Source organism: Ceratotherium simum, chromosome 6 (genome assembly GCF_057802395.1).
Source record: "Ceratotherium simum simum isolate JZ-2026a chromosome 6, ASM5780239v1, whole genome shotgun sequence".
Classification (NCBI taxonomy): Eukaryota; Metazoa; Chordata; class Mammalia; order Perissodactyla; family Rhinocerotidae; genus Ceratotherium; species Ceratotherium simum.
This window is the reverse complement of record NC_141905.1, coordinates 22,298,007-22,313,301: the sequence shown is the minus strand read 5'-3', so window position 1 is coordinate 22,313,301 and position 15,295 is coordinate 22,298,007. Positions and strand designations below refer to the sequence as shown.

Genomic DNA, 15,295 nt, shown 5'->3' with positions numbered 1-15,295 from the left:
GAGGTATGTGGAGTATTATCCTCACAAACGAGGAGACCAAGGCTCGGAGCAATTAAGTAACTTGCCCTGAATCACACAAGCCAGTAAATGATGGCGCCTGTGCCCCTCGAATCCAGCGTTGACACCCTCCCTGTCTTCCTGTGGCAGGCTCACCTGCTCTTGTGAGTGAGCAGCGTGTAAATTTAAGGCTCTCACAAGTGGCCATCCCCACACGTGTCCCAGGGGATGAGCTCACACATCTCCATGCGCTCCTTCTGCGTTGTTTCAGTGAGTGAGACCGTGCACTCTTGTGCTGTCTCCCCACCGCTGGGATCGTACCCTCCACCTGCTCCTTGCACAGCTAGTGAGTGAAAGGTTCAAGCAAAGGATCACAGTCCCTAATGAGGGACTTTCCCTGTCCCCAGATATGCCCTGCACCAATGTGGAGGAACCTGATTCTCTTTTGTTCTGAAAGAGGAGGAGGGCCAGTGCTCAGGATCGGCATGGCTGAACCAGGTTTTCCTCAGAGACAGGATGCCAAAGCCCCAGTGATAGTTTAGTGGGAGCATAAGCTGGTACATCTTAATGACTTTTGACCCATCCCTTATTGCAGCTGTCACCAGTGTTGTTTTGAGAAGATAGGATGGGGTGGGGGAGGTGAACTAGATTCCACCTCTCATGGTCTTGGATCATTTCAGAAGGAAGGCTTAGACAAATAGTCACGTGTTACATGAATCCCCGAAGGTGTTACTACTACAATCCATATTTCCTAAGATTCTTTCTGTTATGATGTCAATGTAAAGTACTCAACATTAGTAATAACATCCTGGGGCAAAGTATAATGCCACATATTAAATTTTCTTCCCTCCCTTTCTAAATCTATTATATCTAAAAGTTAATAAGTCATAGGAGCAAGAAAAACTTTTTTTTTATTGCAGTCGTAATATTTTATAACATTGTGAAATTTCAGTTGTACATTATTGTTTATCAGTCACCATATATAATTGCCCCTTTACCCCTTATGCCCACCCTCCCAACCCCCTTCTGCTCTGGTAACCACTAATGTCTTCTCTTTGTCCACTTATTTGTTTATCTTCCACATATGAGTGAAATCACATGGTGTTTGTCTTTCTCTGTCTGGCTTATCTCACTTAACATAATACTCTCAAGTTCCATCCATGTTGTTGCAAATGGGATGATTTTGTCTTTTTTATGGCTGAGTAGTAGTCCATTGTATATATACACCACATCTTCTTTATCCCTTCATCAGTCAGTGGGCACTTGGGTTGCTTCCACATCTTCGCTATTGTGAATAATGCTGCAGTGAACATAGGAGTGCATAAGTCTCTTTGAACTGTTGATTTCAAGTCCTCCGATAAATACCCAGTAGTAGGGTAGCTGGGTCGTATGGTATTTCTATTTTTAATTTTTGGGAAATCTCCTTACTGTTTTCCATAGTGGCTGCACCAGTTTGCATTCCTACCAGCAGTGTATGAGAGTTCCCTTTTCTCCACATCCTCTCCAACACTTGTTATTTTTTGTCTTGGTAATTATAGCCATTCTAACAGGTGTAAGGTGATATCTCATTGTGATTTTGATTTGCGTGTCCCTAATGATTAGAGAGGTTGAACATCTTTTCAGGTGCCTGTTAGCCATCTGTATATCTTCTTTGGAAAAATATCTGTTCATATCCTCTGCCCATTTTTTGTGTTTGTTTTTTTTGTTGTTGAGTTGTATGAGTTCTTTATATATTTTGGGGATTAACTCGTTGTCGGATATATGATTTGCAGATATTTTCTCCCAGTTGGTGAGAAAAGGAATGAATTTGCAGATATTGTGTCCCAGTTGGTTTCATTTTATTCATGGTTTCCTTTGCCTTGCAGAGGCTCTTTAGTTGGATGAAGTCCTATTTGTTTATTTTTCCTTTTGTTTCCCTTGCCTGGGTAGATAGGGTATTCAAAAAGATCTTTCTAAGACCGATGTCAAAGAGTGTACTGCCTATATTTTCTTCTAGGAGTTTTATGGTTTTACGTCTTACCTTCAAGTCTTTAATCCATTTTGAGTTAATTTTTGTGTATGGCGAAGGATAACGGTCTACCTTTGTTCTTTTGCATGTGGCTGTCCAGTTTTCCCAGAACCATTTATTGAAGAGACTTTCCTTTCTCCATTGTATATTCTTAGCTGCTTTGTCAAAGATTAGCTGTCCATATATGTGTGGTTTTATTTCTGAGCTTTCAGTTGTATTCCATTGATCTATGTGTCTGTTTTTGTGCCAGTACCATGCTGTTTTGATTACTGTAGCTTTGTAGTATATTTTGAAGTCAGGGGTTGTGCTTTTTTCCTTAGGATTGCCTTAGCTATTTGGGATCTTTTGTTGCCCCATAGGAATTTTAGGATTCTTTTTCCGTTCTGTTTCCGTGAAGAATGTCATTGGAATTCTGATTGGGATTGCATTGAATCTGTAGATTGCTTTAGGTAGTATGGAGATTTTAACTATGTTTATTCTTCCGATCCATATGCATGGAATATCTTTCCATTTCTTTAGGTCATCATTGATTTCTTTCAATAATGTCTCATAGTTTTTATTGTATAGGTATTTCACCTCCTTGGTTAAATTTATTTCTAGGTATTTTATTCTTTTTCTTGTGATTGTAAATGGGATTGTATTCAACTGCTCTTCCTTTTAGTTAATTATAAGCGTATAGAAATGCAACTGATCTTTGTAAGTTGATTTTGTACCCTGCAAATTTGCTGTAGTTGTTGATTATTTCTAATAGTTTTCTGATAGGTTCTTTAGGGTTTTCTATATATAGAATCATGTCATCTGCAAACAGTTAGAGTTTCACTTCTTCCTTGCCAATTTGGATACCTTTTATTTCTTTTTCTTGCCTAATTGCTCTGGCCAGAACCTCCAGTACTATGTTGAATAAGATTAGCTAGAGTGGGCACTCTTGTCTCGTTCCTGTTCTCAGAAGGATGGCTGTCAGTATTTCCCCATTGACTACGATGTTGGCTGTTAGTGTGTCATATATGGCCTTTATTATGTTGAGGTAGTTTCCTTCTATACCCATTTTCTTGAGAGTTTTTATCATATATAGATGTGGGATCTTGTCAGATGCTTTCTCGGCATCTATTGAGATGATCATGTGGTTTTTATCCCTCATTTTGTTAATGTGGTGTATCACATTGATTGATTTATGGATGTTGAACCATCCCTGTGTCCCTGGTATAAATCCTACTTGATCATGGTGTATGATCCTTTTGACGTATTGCTGTATTCAGTTTGCGAATATTTTGTTGGGGATTTTTGCATCTATGTTCATCAGTGATATTGGCCTGTAGTTTTCCTTCTTTGTGTTGTCCTTGTCTGGCTTTGGGATCAGAGTGATGTTGGCCTCATAAAATGTGTTAGGAAGCATTCTGTCTTCAATTTTTTGGAGTAGTTTGAGGAGAATAGGTACTAAATCTTGAATGTTTGGTAGAATTATCCAGAGAAGCCATCTGGTCCAGGAATTCTATATTTTGGGAGGTTTTTGATTTCTGTTTCAATCTCTTTACTTGTGATTGGTCTATTCAGATTCTCTCTCTCTTCTTGGTTCAATTTTGGGAGGTTGTATGAGTCTAAGAATTTATCCATTTCTTCTAGATTGTCCAATTTGTTGGCCTGTAGTTTTTCATAGTATTCTCTTATAATCCTTTATATTTCTGTGGTATTTGTTATACAATATTTCTCCTCTTTCATTTCTAATTTTGTTTATTTGAACTTTCTCTCTTTTTCTTTTAATGAGTCTGGCTAAGGGTTTGTCTATTTTGTTTATCTTCTCAAAGAACCAGCTCTTAGTTTCATTGATCCTTTCTACTGTGTTTTTGGTTTCAATTTCATTTATTTCTGCTCTAATATTTATTATTTCCCTTCTTCTGCTGACTTTGGGCTTTGTTTATTCTTCTTTTTCTAGTTCTGTTAGGTGTATTTTAAGATTGCTTATTTGAGATTTTTCTTGTTTGTTAAAGTGGGTCTGCATTGCTATGAATTTCTCTCTTAGGACCGCTTTTGTTGCATCCCATATGAATTGGTATGATGTATTTTAAATTTTCATTTGTCTCCAGGTATTCTTTGATTTCTCCTTTAGTTTCTTCAGCGATCCATTGGTTGTTCAATAGCATGTTGTTTAGTCTCCACATGTTTTGTCACTTTCCCAGCTTTTTTCTTGTAGTTGATTTCTAGTTTCATAGCATTATGGTTGGAAAAGATGCTTGATATGATTTCAGTCTTCTTAAATGTATTGAGGCTTGCCTTGTTTCCCAACATATGGTGTATCTTTGAGAATGTTTCACGTGTACTTGAGAAGAACGTGTATTCTGCTGATTTTGGATGGAGTGTTCTATATATATCTATTAAGTCCATCTGGTCTAGTTTTTCGTTTAGTTCCTCTGTTTCCTTGTTGATTTTCTGTCTAGTTGATCTATCCATTGATGAAAGTGGGGTGTTAAGTTTTCCTACTATTATTGTGTTGCTGTTAATGTCTCCTTTTAGGTCAGTTAATAGTTGCTTTATGTACTTTGGTGTTCCTATATCAGGTGCATATATATTTATAAGTGTCATGACCTCTTGGTACAGTGTCCCTTTTATCATATACTGCCCCTCTTTGTCTCTCATTGTCTTTTTTTATCTTGAAGTCTACTTTGTCTGGCATAAGTATGGCAACACCTGCTTTCTTTTGCTTGCCATTAGCTTGGAGTATCATCTTCCATCCCTTTACTTTCAGCCTGTGTTTGTCTCTAGAGCTGAGATGTGTTTCCTGGAGGCGGCATATTGTTGGGTCTTGTTTTTTAATCCATCTGGCCACTCTGTGTCTTTTGATTGGAGAATTCAGTCCATTTACATTTAGAGTGATTATGATGTATGAGGGCTTAATGCTGCCATTTTATTGCTTGTTTTACGATTGTTCTGTATGTCCCTTGTTTCTTGTCCTGTGTAGTTTGGACTGCCAATTCAGTTTGGTGGCTTTCTATGATGGTTTTCTCTTTATTTATTATTTGCATCTCTATTCTGATTTTTTGTTTAGTGGTTATCTAAGGTTTGTATACAAGATCTCATAGATGAGACGGTGCATTCTCAGATAGCATGTTACTCTCCTGGTCTAAGCAGGTTTCATCTCTTTCTGGTCTAAGCAGGTTTAATCTCTTTCCTCTTCCCCTTCTATGTTGTTGTTGTCACAACTTATTCTGTTATGTGTTGTGAATTTGTGGTAAAAATGAAGTGATTATATTTATTTTTGATGTTTTCCTTCCCTTTATCTTTAGAGTTATAATTAAGTGTTTGCTAATCTCTTCTGATAGAGATTTGCAATTTTCTGATTTTGTCTGTTTATTTATCTCCTTGCTCAAGGCTTTGTAAACCCTTTCTTTTTTTTTCAGATGTGAGGGCCTTCTTGATCAAATCTTGTAGGGGAGGTCTTGTGGTGATGAACTCCCTCAGCTTTTATCTGGGAAAGTTTTTATCTCTCCATCATATCTGAAGGATATTTTTGCTGGATAGAGTATTCTTGGCTGAAAGTTTTTGTCTTTCAGAATTTTGAATATATCATTTCACTCTCTCCTAGCCTGTAAGGTTTCTGCTGAGAAATTTGCTGAAAGCCTGGTAGGGGTTCCTTTGTAGGTTATTTTCTTCTGCCTTGCTGCCTTTAATGTTTTTTCTTTGTCATTGACTTTTGCCAGCTTTACTAATGTATGCCTTGGAGAAGGACTTTTTACAGTGATGTAATTAGCAGTTCTATTAGCTTCATTTACGTGTAATTCCAGCTCCTTCCCCAGGTTTGGGGAGTTCTCAGCTATTATTTCTTTGAACAAGCTCTCTGCTCCTTTCTCCATCTCTTCTACCTCTGGAATACCTATAATCCTTATGTTGCATTTCCTAATTGAGTTGGATATTTCTCAGAGAATTTCCTCATTTCTTTTTAGTCTTAGTTCCCTCTTGTCCTGCATCTGAAGCACATCTATATTCCTATCCTCTAGATTGCTAATTCTATCCTCCAGCTCTGTTATTTACTCCAGATTTTTCTTTATCTCCTCCATTGTGTTTTTCATCTCCAACATTTCTGATTGGTTTTTCTTTATAGTTTCAATCTCTTTTGTGAAGAATTCCCTCTGTTCATTAATTTTATTCCTGATTTCATTGAACTGTTTCTGAATTCTCTTGTAACTCGAGTTTTTTTATGGTGGCTGTTTTGAATTTTCTGTCATTTAGATTGTAGATTCTTGTTCCTTTGGGATTGATTTCTGGGTGTTGGTCTTTTTCTTTCTGGTCTGGAATATTAATATATTTCTTCATACTGTTTGATGGCGTGGATTTGTGCCGGCACATAGTGATAGTGTCTTGTTGCAGGTTCCACCTCCCGCCACTGTGAGTGTGGGGTGGGCAGGAGCTGTGTAATCTGAGCCCCCTGCCACGATCCCTGTCAGCTGTGCCTGTCCGAGCCTGGGCCACTCCTTGGGATTGCAGTGGCCCTGTGGGGGTCTCCCACCGAATGGGAAAGCAATCACACAGGGGCTCAGAGCTGCTGCAGCCACCTGCTCCCACAGTCCCGCTGAGATGCGCTCCCCACTTTGGGGTTGTGGCAGTACTATGGGCATTCGCAGCAGCCAGGAGCCCTTTCGCCTGGACTCGCAGCTCCACCGCTGTTTGCTCCTATGTCATACCAGCCATTGTGCTTTGTAGGCAGGGCCTCCCCACCTGGTCCGAGCCAGAGCCACTCCCTGGGACTGCGGTGGGACTGTGGACTCTCCCACCGGATGAGAGAGTGATCACACGGGGGCTCAGGGCTGCTGCTGCCTCCTCCCACAGTCCCGCCAAGTTGCGATCCCCCACTTCGGGCTGCAGCAGTACTATTGGCGATCGAGGCAGCCAGGAGCTCATTCGCATGGGCTCGCATCTTCACTGCCGTCTGCTCCTAGGTCGCACCAGCCCTTGTGCTTGATGGGCAGGGCCTCCCCACTGGGTTGGAGCCTGAGCCACTCCCCATGGACTGCGTGACCCTGTGGACTCTCCCACGGGATGAGGAAGTGATCACGTGGGGGCTCAGGGCTGCCGTCACCTGTTTCTGCAGTTGCACCGAGGCGTGCTCCCACCCTCAGGGCTGCAGCGGTGCTATGAGTGCTGCAGCCAGGAGAGCAGTTGCACGTGTGCACTGGGCTGTCTGGGGGCCGGAGAGAACTATCTCCACCACCTCCCCGGGGGTAGTCCATCCACCTTCAGATGTATAGCTGCATGGGTCTCTTAGGCATCCTGATGTGCTGTGTGGGTATCCTCTGCTAATCAATGAATGTTCATTTAGCTGTAGTTGGAAGGGAGAGAGACAAAGGGAACAGGTCACTCCGCTGTGTTGCTGAGGTCACTCCAAGAAACACTTTTTTTAGGAAAAGGGAAAAGCTTGGCAACTGAAAGATACATTTTTCTTTTCTAACGACACTGGTCAGGGCCAGCTGGTGTCGTAGCGGTTAAGTTCGTGCATTCTGCTTCGGTGGCCCAGGGTTCGCTGGTTTGGATCCTGGGTGCAGACCTACTCACCACTCATCAAGCCGTGCTGAGGCAGTGTTCTACACAAAAGAGCTACAACTCTACAACTGTGATACACGACTATACTGGGGCTTTGGGGAAAAAAAAGAAAAAAAGGAAGATTGGCAACAGATGTTAGTGCAGGGCCAATCTTCCTCAAAAAAACAAAACAAAACTTATGAGACACTTGTCAAACAAGCTCATAGCTCAGATAGTAAAATTATCTTCAGCAAATTCCATTTCTCAGTAATGGAAGATGACCTATGCCTCTATAGGCTGGTAGAACTGTTTGAGTATGATGGTACTCTCTCTAGATGTGTGCAGGAGGAGAGAGAACTTTCTGAAAAGCACACCAGCCAGCAATTACACTTCTAGTGAAGGGTGTTTCCTTCAGCACTGTTTTCTGGGAGCTCTTAGAGAAAGCACCAGACAGTGTATGAATGTCTGTGATATCAGTGGTGCTGCCTTTCTCAGATCCCTGATGGGGTTCTCTGGGGCAAGCTTCAGGTCTGGACACGAGTCTGTATGTCTTCAGCAGTTACAGCAGTGGCGCATGGTTGGGATAAGATTCCTGGCGGGTATGATTGTTTTCATAGATTTATAGGTTTATTCATCCAGCTAAGGGGTACAAGTTGACATCTTAGACAAGCTGAAGTTATTCAGTCAAAGGAAACCCAGACCAGTGGGATACTGGACCAGAGTCGCCATCAGACCGGTGGTCAAACTGAACCCTTTCTTGGCCAGGCTTTTACTGCCTTCATAACAGTTCTATCTAAATCGTACTCCTGGCTGGGACTTTTGAGGTTATTGTCTTTTTATGTTACTTATTTAAATGTATATCCTATGTTATATTCACTTTAAAAATAAACTCATTATTTTATAGTAATGAGTGCTTCAAATTTGGGACCCTCCTTGGACTCTCACTGCTGCCACTCTTTGGCCTCAGGCTTCTTACAGATCTCTGAATAGGAACGGGAGGACCTTTGATTCCGTCCATCTCCATTCTCCTGTGACAGAGCAGCTGAGTATCTACCCCTTGGGAAGAGACTGGCTGGAATCTAGTAAAATTTCAGTGTTCAGACGTGCCTGTGTGGACAAACTAAGCTAAGTAATTCCAAGATGGTCCTGTAACAGGACTACGTGTCACTGGGGAATAGTCACTCAAGAAATAGCCACTTGAGGATATAGTCAACATATTTATATAAACATACATGCACACAAAACATTTTATAATCTGTCTACTTCACTTACAAGGATATTGTGAACATTTTCTATGTTCTTAAGAAATTTTTCTATATCGTGATTTTTTTAAATTATACCATATTCCATTATACCTGCATATAATTTTAACCAATCTCCCCTTCATGTGAGATAATTAAGTTGTTGCTACTTTTTTTGCCGTTATAGAAAACTCTGAGATATATGTGGTAAATCCTTTGGTGCATTTCTGATTGTTACCTTGAGTTCAATTCCTAACAGTGGAGCTCATGAGTAAAATAGCAGGAGTATTTTTAAGGTTTTTCATTCATTATGCAAAATTTCCCTAAGAAATATTGTACTGAATTGCTGTTCCCCGCAGTGACGAGTGCTCCCGAGTCCTCACCGACACGAGTGTTTGGGTAGGAAAGATGATGTTGTTGTTGGTCTACATACATTGTATGTTGAAATCAGTCTGTTTCCCAGGGAATAGAGTGGACATCATCACCACTCTGTGAATTTTAATAAGATGGGGGAGCAGTCCATTTATCTGCTATGGTGTTTGAGTTCTTCACATCCACAGAAATACTGCCAGTGAAGCAGTATGGGTGGGTGGTAGGCAGAACTCTAAGATGTTCAAAAGATTCCTGGTGTGTGCACACCTTCTCCCAGTTATTCACTCAAACACTAGTCTAGGTGTTGCTATAAAGGATTTTTGATTTTGTGGGTATATTTATGCTCTTCAATCAGTTATCTTAAAGAAGAAATTATCTTGGATGGGCTTGACCTAATCAGGTGAGCCTTTAAAAGGAAAAGGGCTCTTCCTGGCAAAGAGAGTTGAAGGGAGGGATTCAACCCAAGGGAGAGTCTCCACTGCTGGCTTGAAGATGGAGGGGCCAGATGGTAAGGAACACAGGTGGCCTCTGGGAGCTGAGAGCAGTCCCTGGCTCACAGCCAGCAACGAAACAGGGGACCTTAGTCCTTCAGCCAATAGGGAACAACCTGAGTGAGCCTGGAAGGGGATCCTGAGCGCCAGATGAGAACACAACCAGCGACACTTTGATTTCAGCCTTTTGATACCCTGAGCTGAAAACCCAACATGCCATGCCCATGCTTGTGACCTACAGATCTGTGAGCTAATGAATGGGTATTGTTTAAACCATCAAGCTTGTGGTGATTCATTTGGCAGCAAAAAAAAAAACACCAAAAGCTAATACCCAGTGTTTGTAAATTTGAGTGTGAGTATCTGCACGGAAACATCGCACTGAACAGTGCCACCAGTTGTGTGGGGAGAGGACAGCTGTGTGTGTTAATGTAGAAATGACTTGTAATACTGGATTTTAAATAATGTTGTAATTAGAAACAGAATTCCTGTTCCAGTTCTGCCTCAATTTGAAGAAGTTGCCAGTGTCCTCCAGACATCCAAATCCAGTCCCTATTTTTCCTTCAGGTTGTTGGACCTTCTTGATCATTTCTTCCTCCTGCACACGTTTTACCCTTTTACCTCTCTCTTCGGGTTCTCCTCCCTCCACCCTGACCCATCCTTTCCATGTTTTTCTGGGTGCTCCTCCTCTAGGGCCCGTCCCCCGAATGCTGTTTGTCCCCAGGAGTCTGGCTCAGCCGCTCTCAGGATTTCACTGCACCTGCACGCCAGTGACTCTTACCCCTGTATCTTCATCCCTGACCTTCTTGGTTTGTGTCTTTCTCAGACTGTGGCTTCTGCTGGGATGTCTCTCAGGCACGTCAGACCCCACATGATCACAACTGGACTCAGACGTCGTGCCCACACCACCGGCCACCACTACCACCACTCCCTATGTTGTTACGTTCCTCTCTCCAGATTAGAATCCGTTCCTCGCTCTTACTGCCCGGGGCCAACTTCTCCATTAGCTGAGCAGGAGCAGTGCCGAGGGCCATAACACTTTTAGGGGCCGATGAAAATGTTTCCCTTTCTCTTAATATGAGAGGGAGACAAAACCAAACTTCTAAGTTGAAGGAAGTACTTTAATATATAATGTTAATATATTTGTCTTTATGCCAAGGCAGTTGTAAAATACAGTGTTAAATACTTTTTATGGAGGAAGAGGCCCATGGAAGCAAAAGTGCCCCGGGCCCACAAAAGTCACACCGCAGTCCTGACACCCTCTTGTTTCTAGAGCAGGGGACGTTTGTGGATGGTGGCGTGCACTGCCTTACCTGTGGCCCGGGATGTGGGGAAGATGCTTTGACATGGTCTCAGTGGATGTCGTCCAGCTCTGGTCACTGGGAGGGCTGCACATTGCTGGTGATTTGGGAGCTGCTGCCTTGGGCTCTCCTCTACCCAGGCAGGGGAGTTGGAAGCAGGAAGTTCTTTACATACTTTGATACCTGTCTTGCGGGGCTGGCCCCGTGGTGTAGCGGTTAAGTGCAGGCGCTCCGCTGCTGGCGGCCCGGGTTCGAATCCCGGGCGTGCACTGATACACCGCTTGTCAGGCCATGCTGTGGCGGCGTCCCATATAAAGTGGAGGAAGATGGGCACACGTGTTAGCCCAGGGCCGGTCTTCCTCAGCAAAGAAAAGAAGAGGATGGGCATGGATGTTAGCTCAGGGCTGATCTTCCTCACACACACAAAAAAAAGATACCTGTCTTGCGATGAGCAGAAGTGGCTATTTCCTCAGGAATGTGTGAAGGATTCACTGTTCCCTGGTCTGGTGCTCTGGTTCTGTTCTGAGCATCACCCTACAGGGGCTGTAGCAGGTCCATGCAGCCCCTACTTGCCATCCCCACCCCAACCCCAAGGATGTCCACACTTCCAAAGAGAACAGAGAGGGACAGAGAGGACACTGGTCTGTGCAGCTGGGTCTAGTCTGGGAGTCAGAGGGGTGACACTTTGAAGGTACACCATGACTTGAAGCCGAAGTTATCTGGGAACCTGGATAACCCACCTTCCAAAAAACTTACTTTAATGCTGAAGCGAGTTTATAAGGCTCTGGCTCGTCCAGTGTCTCAGCTGGGAAAGCTGTTGGCAAGAAACCATTAGAAAGATGTGCTTCAAGCACTCTAGGTTACTGTCAGATCCAGGAGAGATTCAGTTCTCTGAATTTAGACACTGGGACCCTTTGCTGTTAGGACTTCAGGAGAACTGTGTCATTCTGCTAATGTCGGCCACCCAAGATGACCACGTTTAGACCTGCTCACTCAGTCTTCCATCCTCTTGTGAGTCGGGGGCTGCACATCATTAGGAGGGGCATTGTCTCCTGTGTATCTGTGTTGATGCATCTGAAGTTGGCATGTGTGTGGCTCTGTACTACCCTCTGACATGGACATATAGTCCCTACATCTGAAGCTCAGACCCAGATAAACACTAAAGAGTATGAAGGAAATCTCAAAATCTCAGGGTTGGGAGAGACCTCAACAGCTGGCCAGCCCAGCCCTCTTTCGGTGTTCAGACCTTCTGAGTGACCATCTGGCTTGTCCCGGAGCCTCTCTGAGGCCACCCATTCAGTGTTTGAGTAGCTCTGAATGTTAGTAAGGGCTCTGATGCTGAGCAGATCTGTTTTCTACCCACTTGTATATATTCATCCTGGTTCTGTCTTTGAAAGATCTTAATTGTCGTTCTACAGTACAGCTCTGTAGCCGAAAGAAGGCGTCATGGATCCATCTGTGCTCCTCCAGGTTTAGCACCACCCCATCGGTTATGGCTGAACTGTGCCCCCGCCCGCCCCCCCCCCAAATTTGTATGTTGAGGTCCTAATGCCCAGTACCTCAGAGTGTGACCTATTTGGAGATAAGGTCTTTAATGAGGTAATCAAGGTAAAATGAGGTTGTTAGAGTGGGCCCCAATCCAATCTGACTGGTGTCCTTGTAAGAAGAGGGGATCAGGACAGAGACTCACAGAGAGGGAAGACCATGTGAAGACAGGGAGAAAATGCCATCTACAAGCCAAGGAGAGAGACCTCAGAAGAAACTAGCCCTGCTAACACTTTGACATTGGACTTCCAGCCTCCAGAGCTGTGAGAAAATACATGTCTGTTGTTGAAGCCACCTAGTCTCTGGTACTTAGTTATGACAGCTCAAGCAAACTGAAACACCAACTCACCACACTTCTCTCTACGCCTCGTAAAGTGTGGCACCCAGAAGAACTGATCGTGGTTTGACTGGAGCAGAATGAGATGGTCACCACCCTTGTTATTAATGCAGCCTGAGGTCTGAGGACCTTCTTGGCCAGTCTCAGCATCTGATGACTTACAGTCATCCATCTCCAAGGTTTTAATTTTTGTTTATTTTCTAAAAGTATTCTTGCTAAGTCACGTTTCTTGCATCCTATATTAGGTGTAGTTAAGTTTTTGAACTTGGTTGCAGGATTTTACATTTAATCCTGTTCAATTTTGCCTGCCTGGGGCTGAGCGTGCCAGTGACTGCCCCCATCTCTTGGAGAGGCCTTTGGAAACCACGTGAGGATCATCAGTCTTGGGCCTGAGAGGCTCCAATAACACACCTCCTGTCCTGAGTGAGAATCCTGGGTTTATATGGGAGAGTTCCTTTCCAGTGACACATGGGACAGAACTAACTGCCCCTAAGGTGGAGTTCGGGATGCACAGTGCTGAGTGTGGTTGTGATGGGAGTTCAGGTAGGATATCTGGGAGAGATGTGAGTCAGAGCTGGCCTCAGATACAGAAACCCAGGGTAGTGGCCACATGAATTGGGCTTTGCTGAGGAGAGAAGACAGGTTCTGAGAAAATGTCATTGTTCAGCCAGGATACATGTGACACATGGCAGAGATGATTGGCTTCTCTATCTCACTGTTTTTTGTGTGCGTATTTTTTTTGTTTTTGATGAGGAAGATTAGCCTTGAGCTAACATCCGTTGCTAATCCTCCTCTTTTTGCTCAGGAAGATTGGCCCTGGGCTAACTCCATGCCCATCTTCCTCTACTTTATATGTGGGACGCCTGCCACAGCATGGCTTGATAAGTGGTGGGTAGGTCCACCCCCGGGATCCAAACCTGCGAACCCTGGGCCGCCAAAGTGCAGCATGCAAACTTAACCACTACACAACCAGGCTGGCCCCTCTGTCTCAGTGTTTTAATCTGTATCAAAGAGATTCCTTCTGGGAATCGAGGTGGTAAAAGCAGAGAGACCCCAAAATGAAACTTTGGAGTCCTGCAAAAACATGCCACATCATCAAGCCATTGCCTGCCAGGCTGCAGGAAAGTAGGGTCCTCCCTGAGGACGGCTCAGGCGGTGTTTGGGACAGGATTAGCCCTCAGAAGATGAGCTGCTTTTAGAATTAGACCTATATTCACCTGCTCTTCATCTGCCTCAAGAACATCAGACGCTGTATTTTGCGAGTGATTGTCTGAAGTCATTTGACCGAGCACCACTGTTGTGGCCATGCCCAGGTCCTCCCTGTGGTCCATCTCAGTTTTCTCAGCCAAGTGTCATTGGCAGTCTGTGTGGACAGTCCTGCGCTCAGCAGTTCTGTGCCTTGAAGGGCAGTCAGGGTCAATTTCATTGCCCACCAAGTGTCAGTTGTGGTCCCTGAGCATTGTGACAGGCACAGGTGAGCACCATTAGCTTGTGAGCTGCTGCTAGCCAGGGCATCCAGAACATTCTCCCTAAAGGAGAACAGTAGTTAATACTCAAATGATAATTCTTCATGGCGCAGTCAACCATTGGGAGGACCACACTCTGCTTGAATCTGTTCCTGTTTCCTGCGCCTGCCCCTTTGATGATGTTCCTGGAAGATGTTCATGGGACAAAGAGTTTAAAAATTGCTTACTCGTTCCAGCACATCCTCTCTGCTGGTCCTAGGACCAGCACATCCTCTCTGCTGGTCCTAGGACTCAGGCGAGTCTTTAAGCCTCCATCCTGTTTCCTCCTCTGCAATATGAGGTGAATTCTACCTCTTCTGTCTGCATGGTGGTACTGTAAAGAATAAGGGAAACCATTATTGTGGATGTGCTTTGTGAATTAAAAAGCTGTGTTCAAATGGAAAGTGCAGGATAAGTTATTCCTCACAGGTGAGGTAGCCTTTACTTTTATTTATGGTAAACTTTAGTCATTCCCGTGCTTCAGAACTGGGGGCTGTGTTTGCATTGAACTCAGCGGCCACATTCACTACTTGTAACTGTTTGTCCTTTGCTTCTCTAGCTTGACATTTCCCAACTGAAGAGTCCTGGGCTGAGCCACCAGCTTCCCAGGCTGTGGGGTGGCCTTGGGAGTGGCCTGGGGGCCTCTGGGGGCTGAAGACATGATCGAGGTGGCAGGGACTATGGAACCTGTGTCCCAAGGAGGGGTGGCTCTCCTGCACGTTCCCGGCCCAATGACAGAGGCTGTGCTCCCAGCCTGATGTGCTGTGAGCTCACTGACCCCTGTGTATTTCTGTTAAAGATTTACGTCCACCTGAAGGAAGGCGGGGGCCCAGATGGGCTGGACGCACTGAAGAATAAGCCCCAACTCCACAGCATGGTGGCCAGAAGCCTGTGCCGGAACGCGGCAGGCAAGAACTATATCATCTTCACGGGGCCCAGCATCACCAGCCTGACCCTGTTTGAAGAGTTTGAAAAGCAAGGTTAGTCAAGTGG

The 15,295-nt window shown here is 44.1% G+C and overlaps 1 protein-coding gene across 4 annotated transcripts in view; it reads left to right on the top strand.

Moving 5' to 3' along the window:
• PGBD5 (piggyBac transposable element derived 5) overlaps window positions 1–15,295 on the top strand; it is a 113,578-nt gene that overhangs the window by 74,593 nt on the left and 23,690 nt on the right. For all 4 annotated transcript variants that reach the window (XM_087431971.1, XM_087431970.1, XM_004426887.3 and 1 more), the window contains exon 4: window positions 15,102–15,282. In XM_087431971.1, the coding sequence (XP_087288097.1) occupies window positions 15,102–15,282 (181 nt within the window). The remainder of the gene's footprint in view (window positions 1–15,101; window positions 15,283–15,295) is intronic.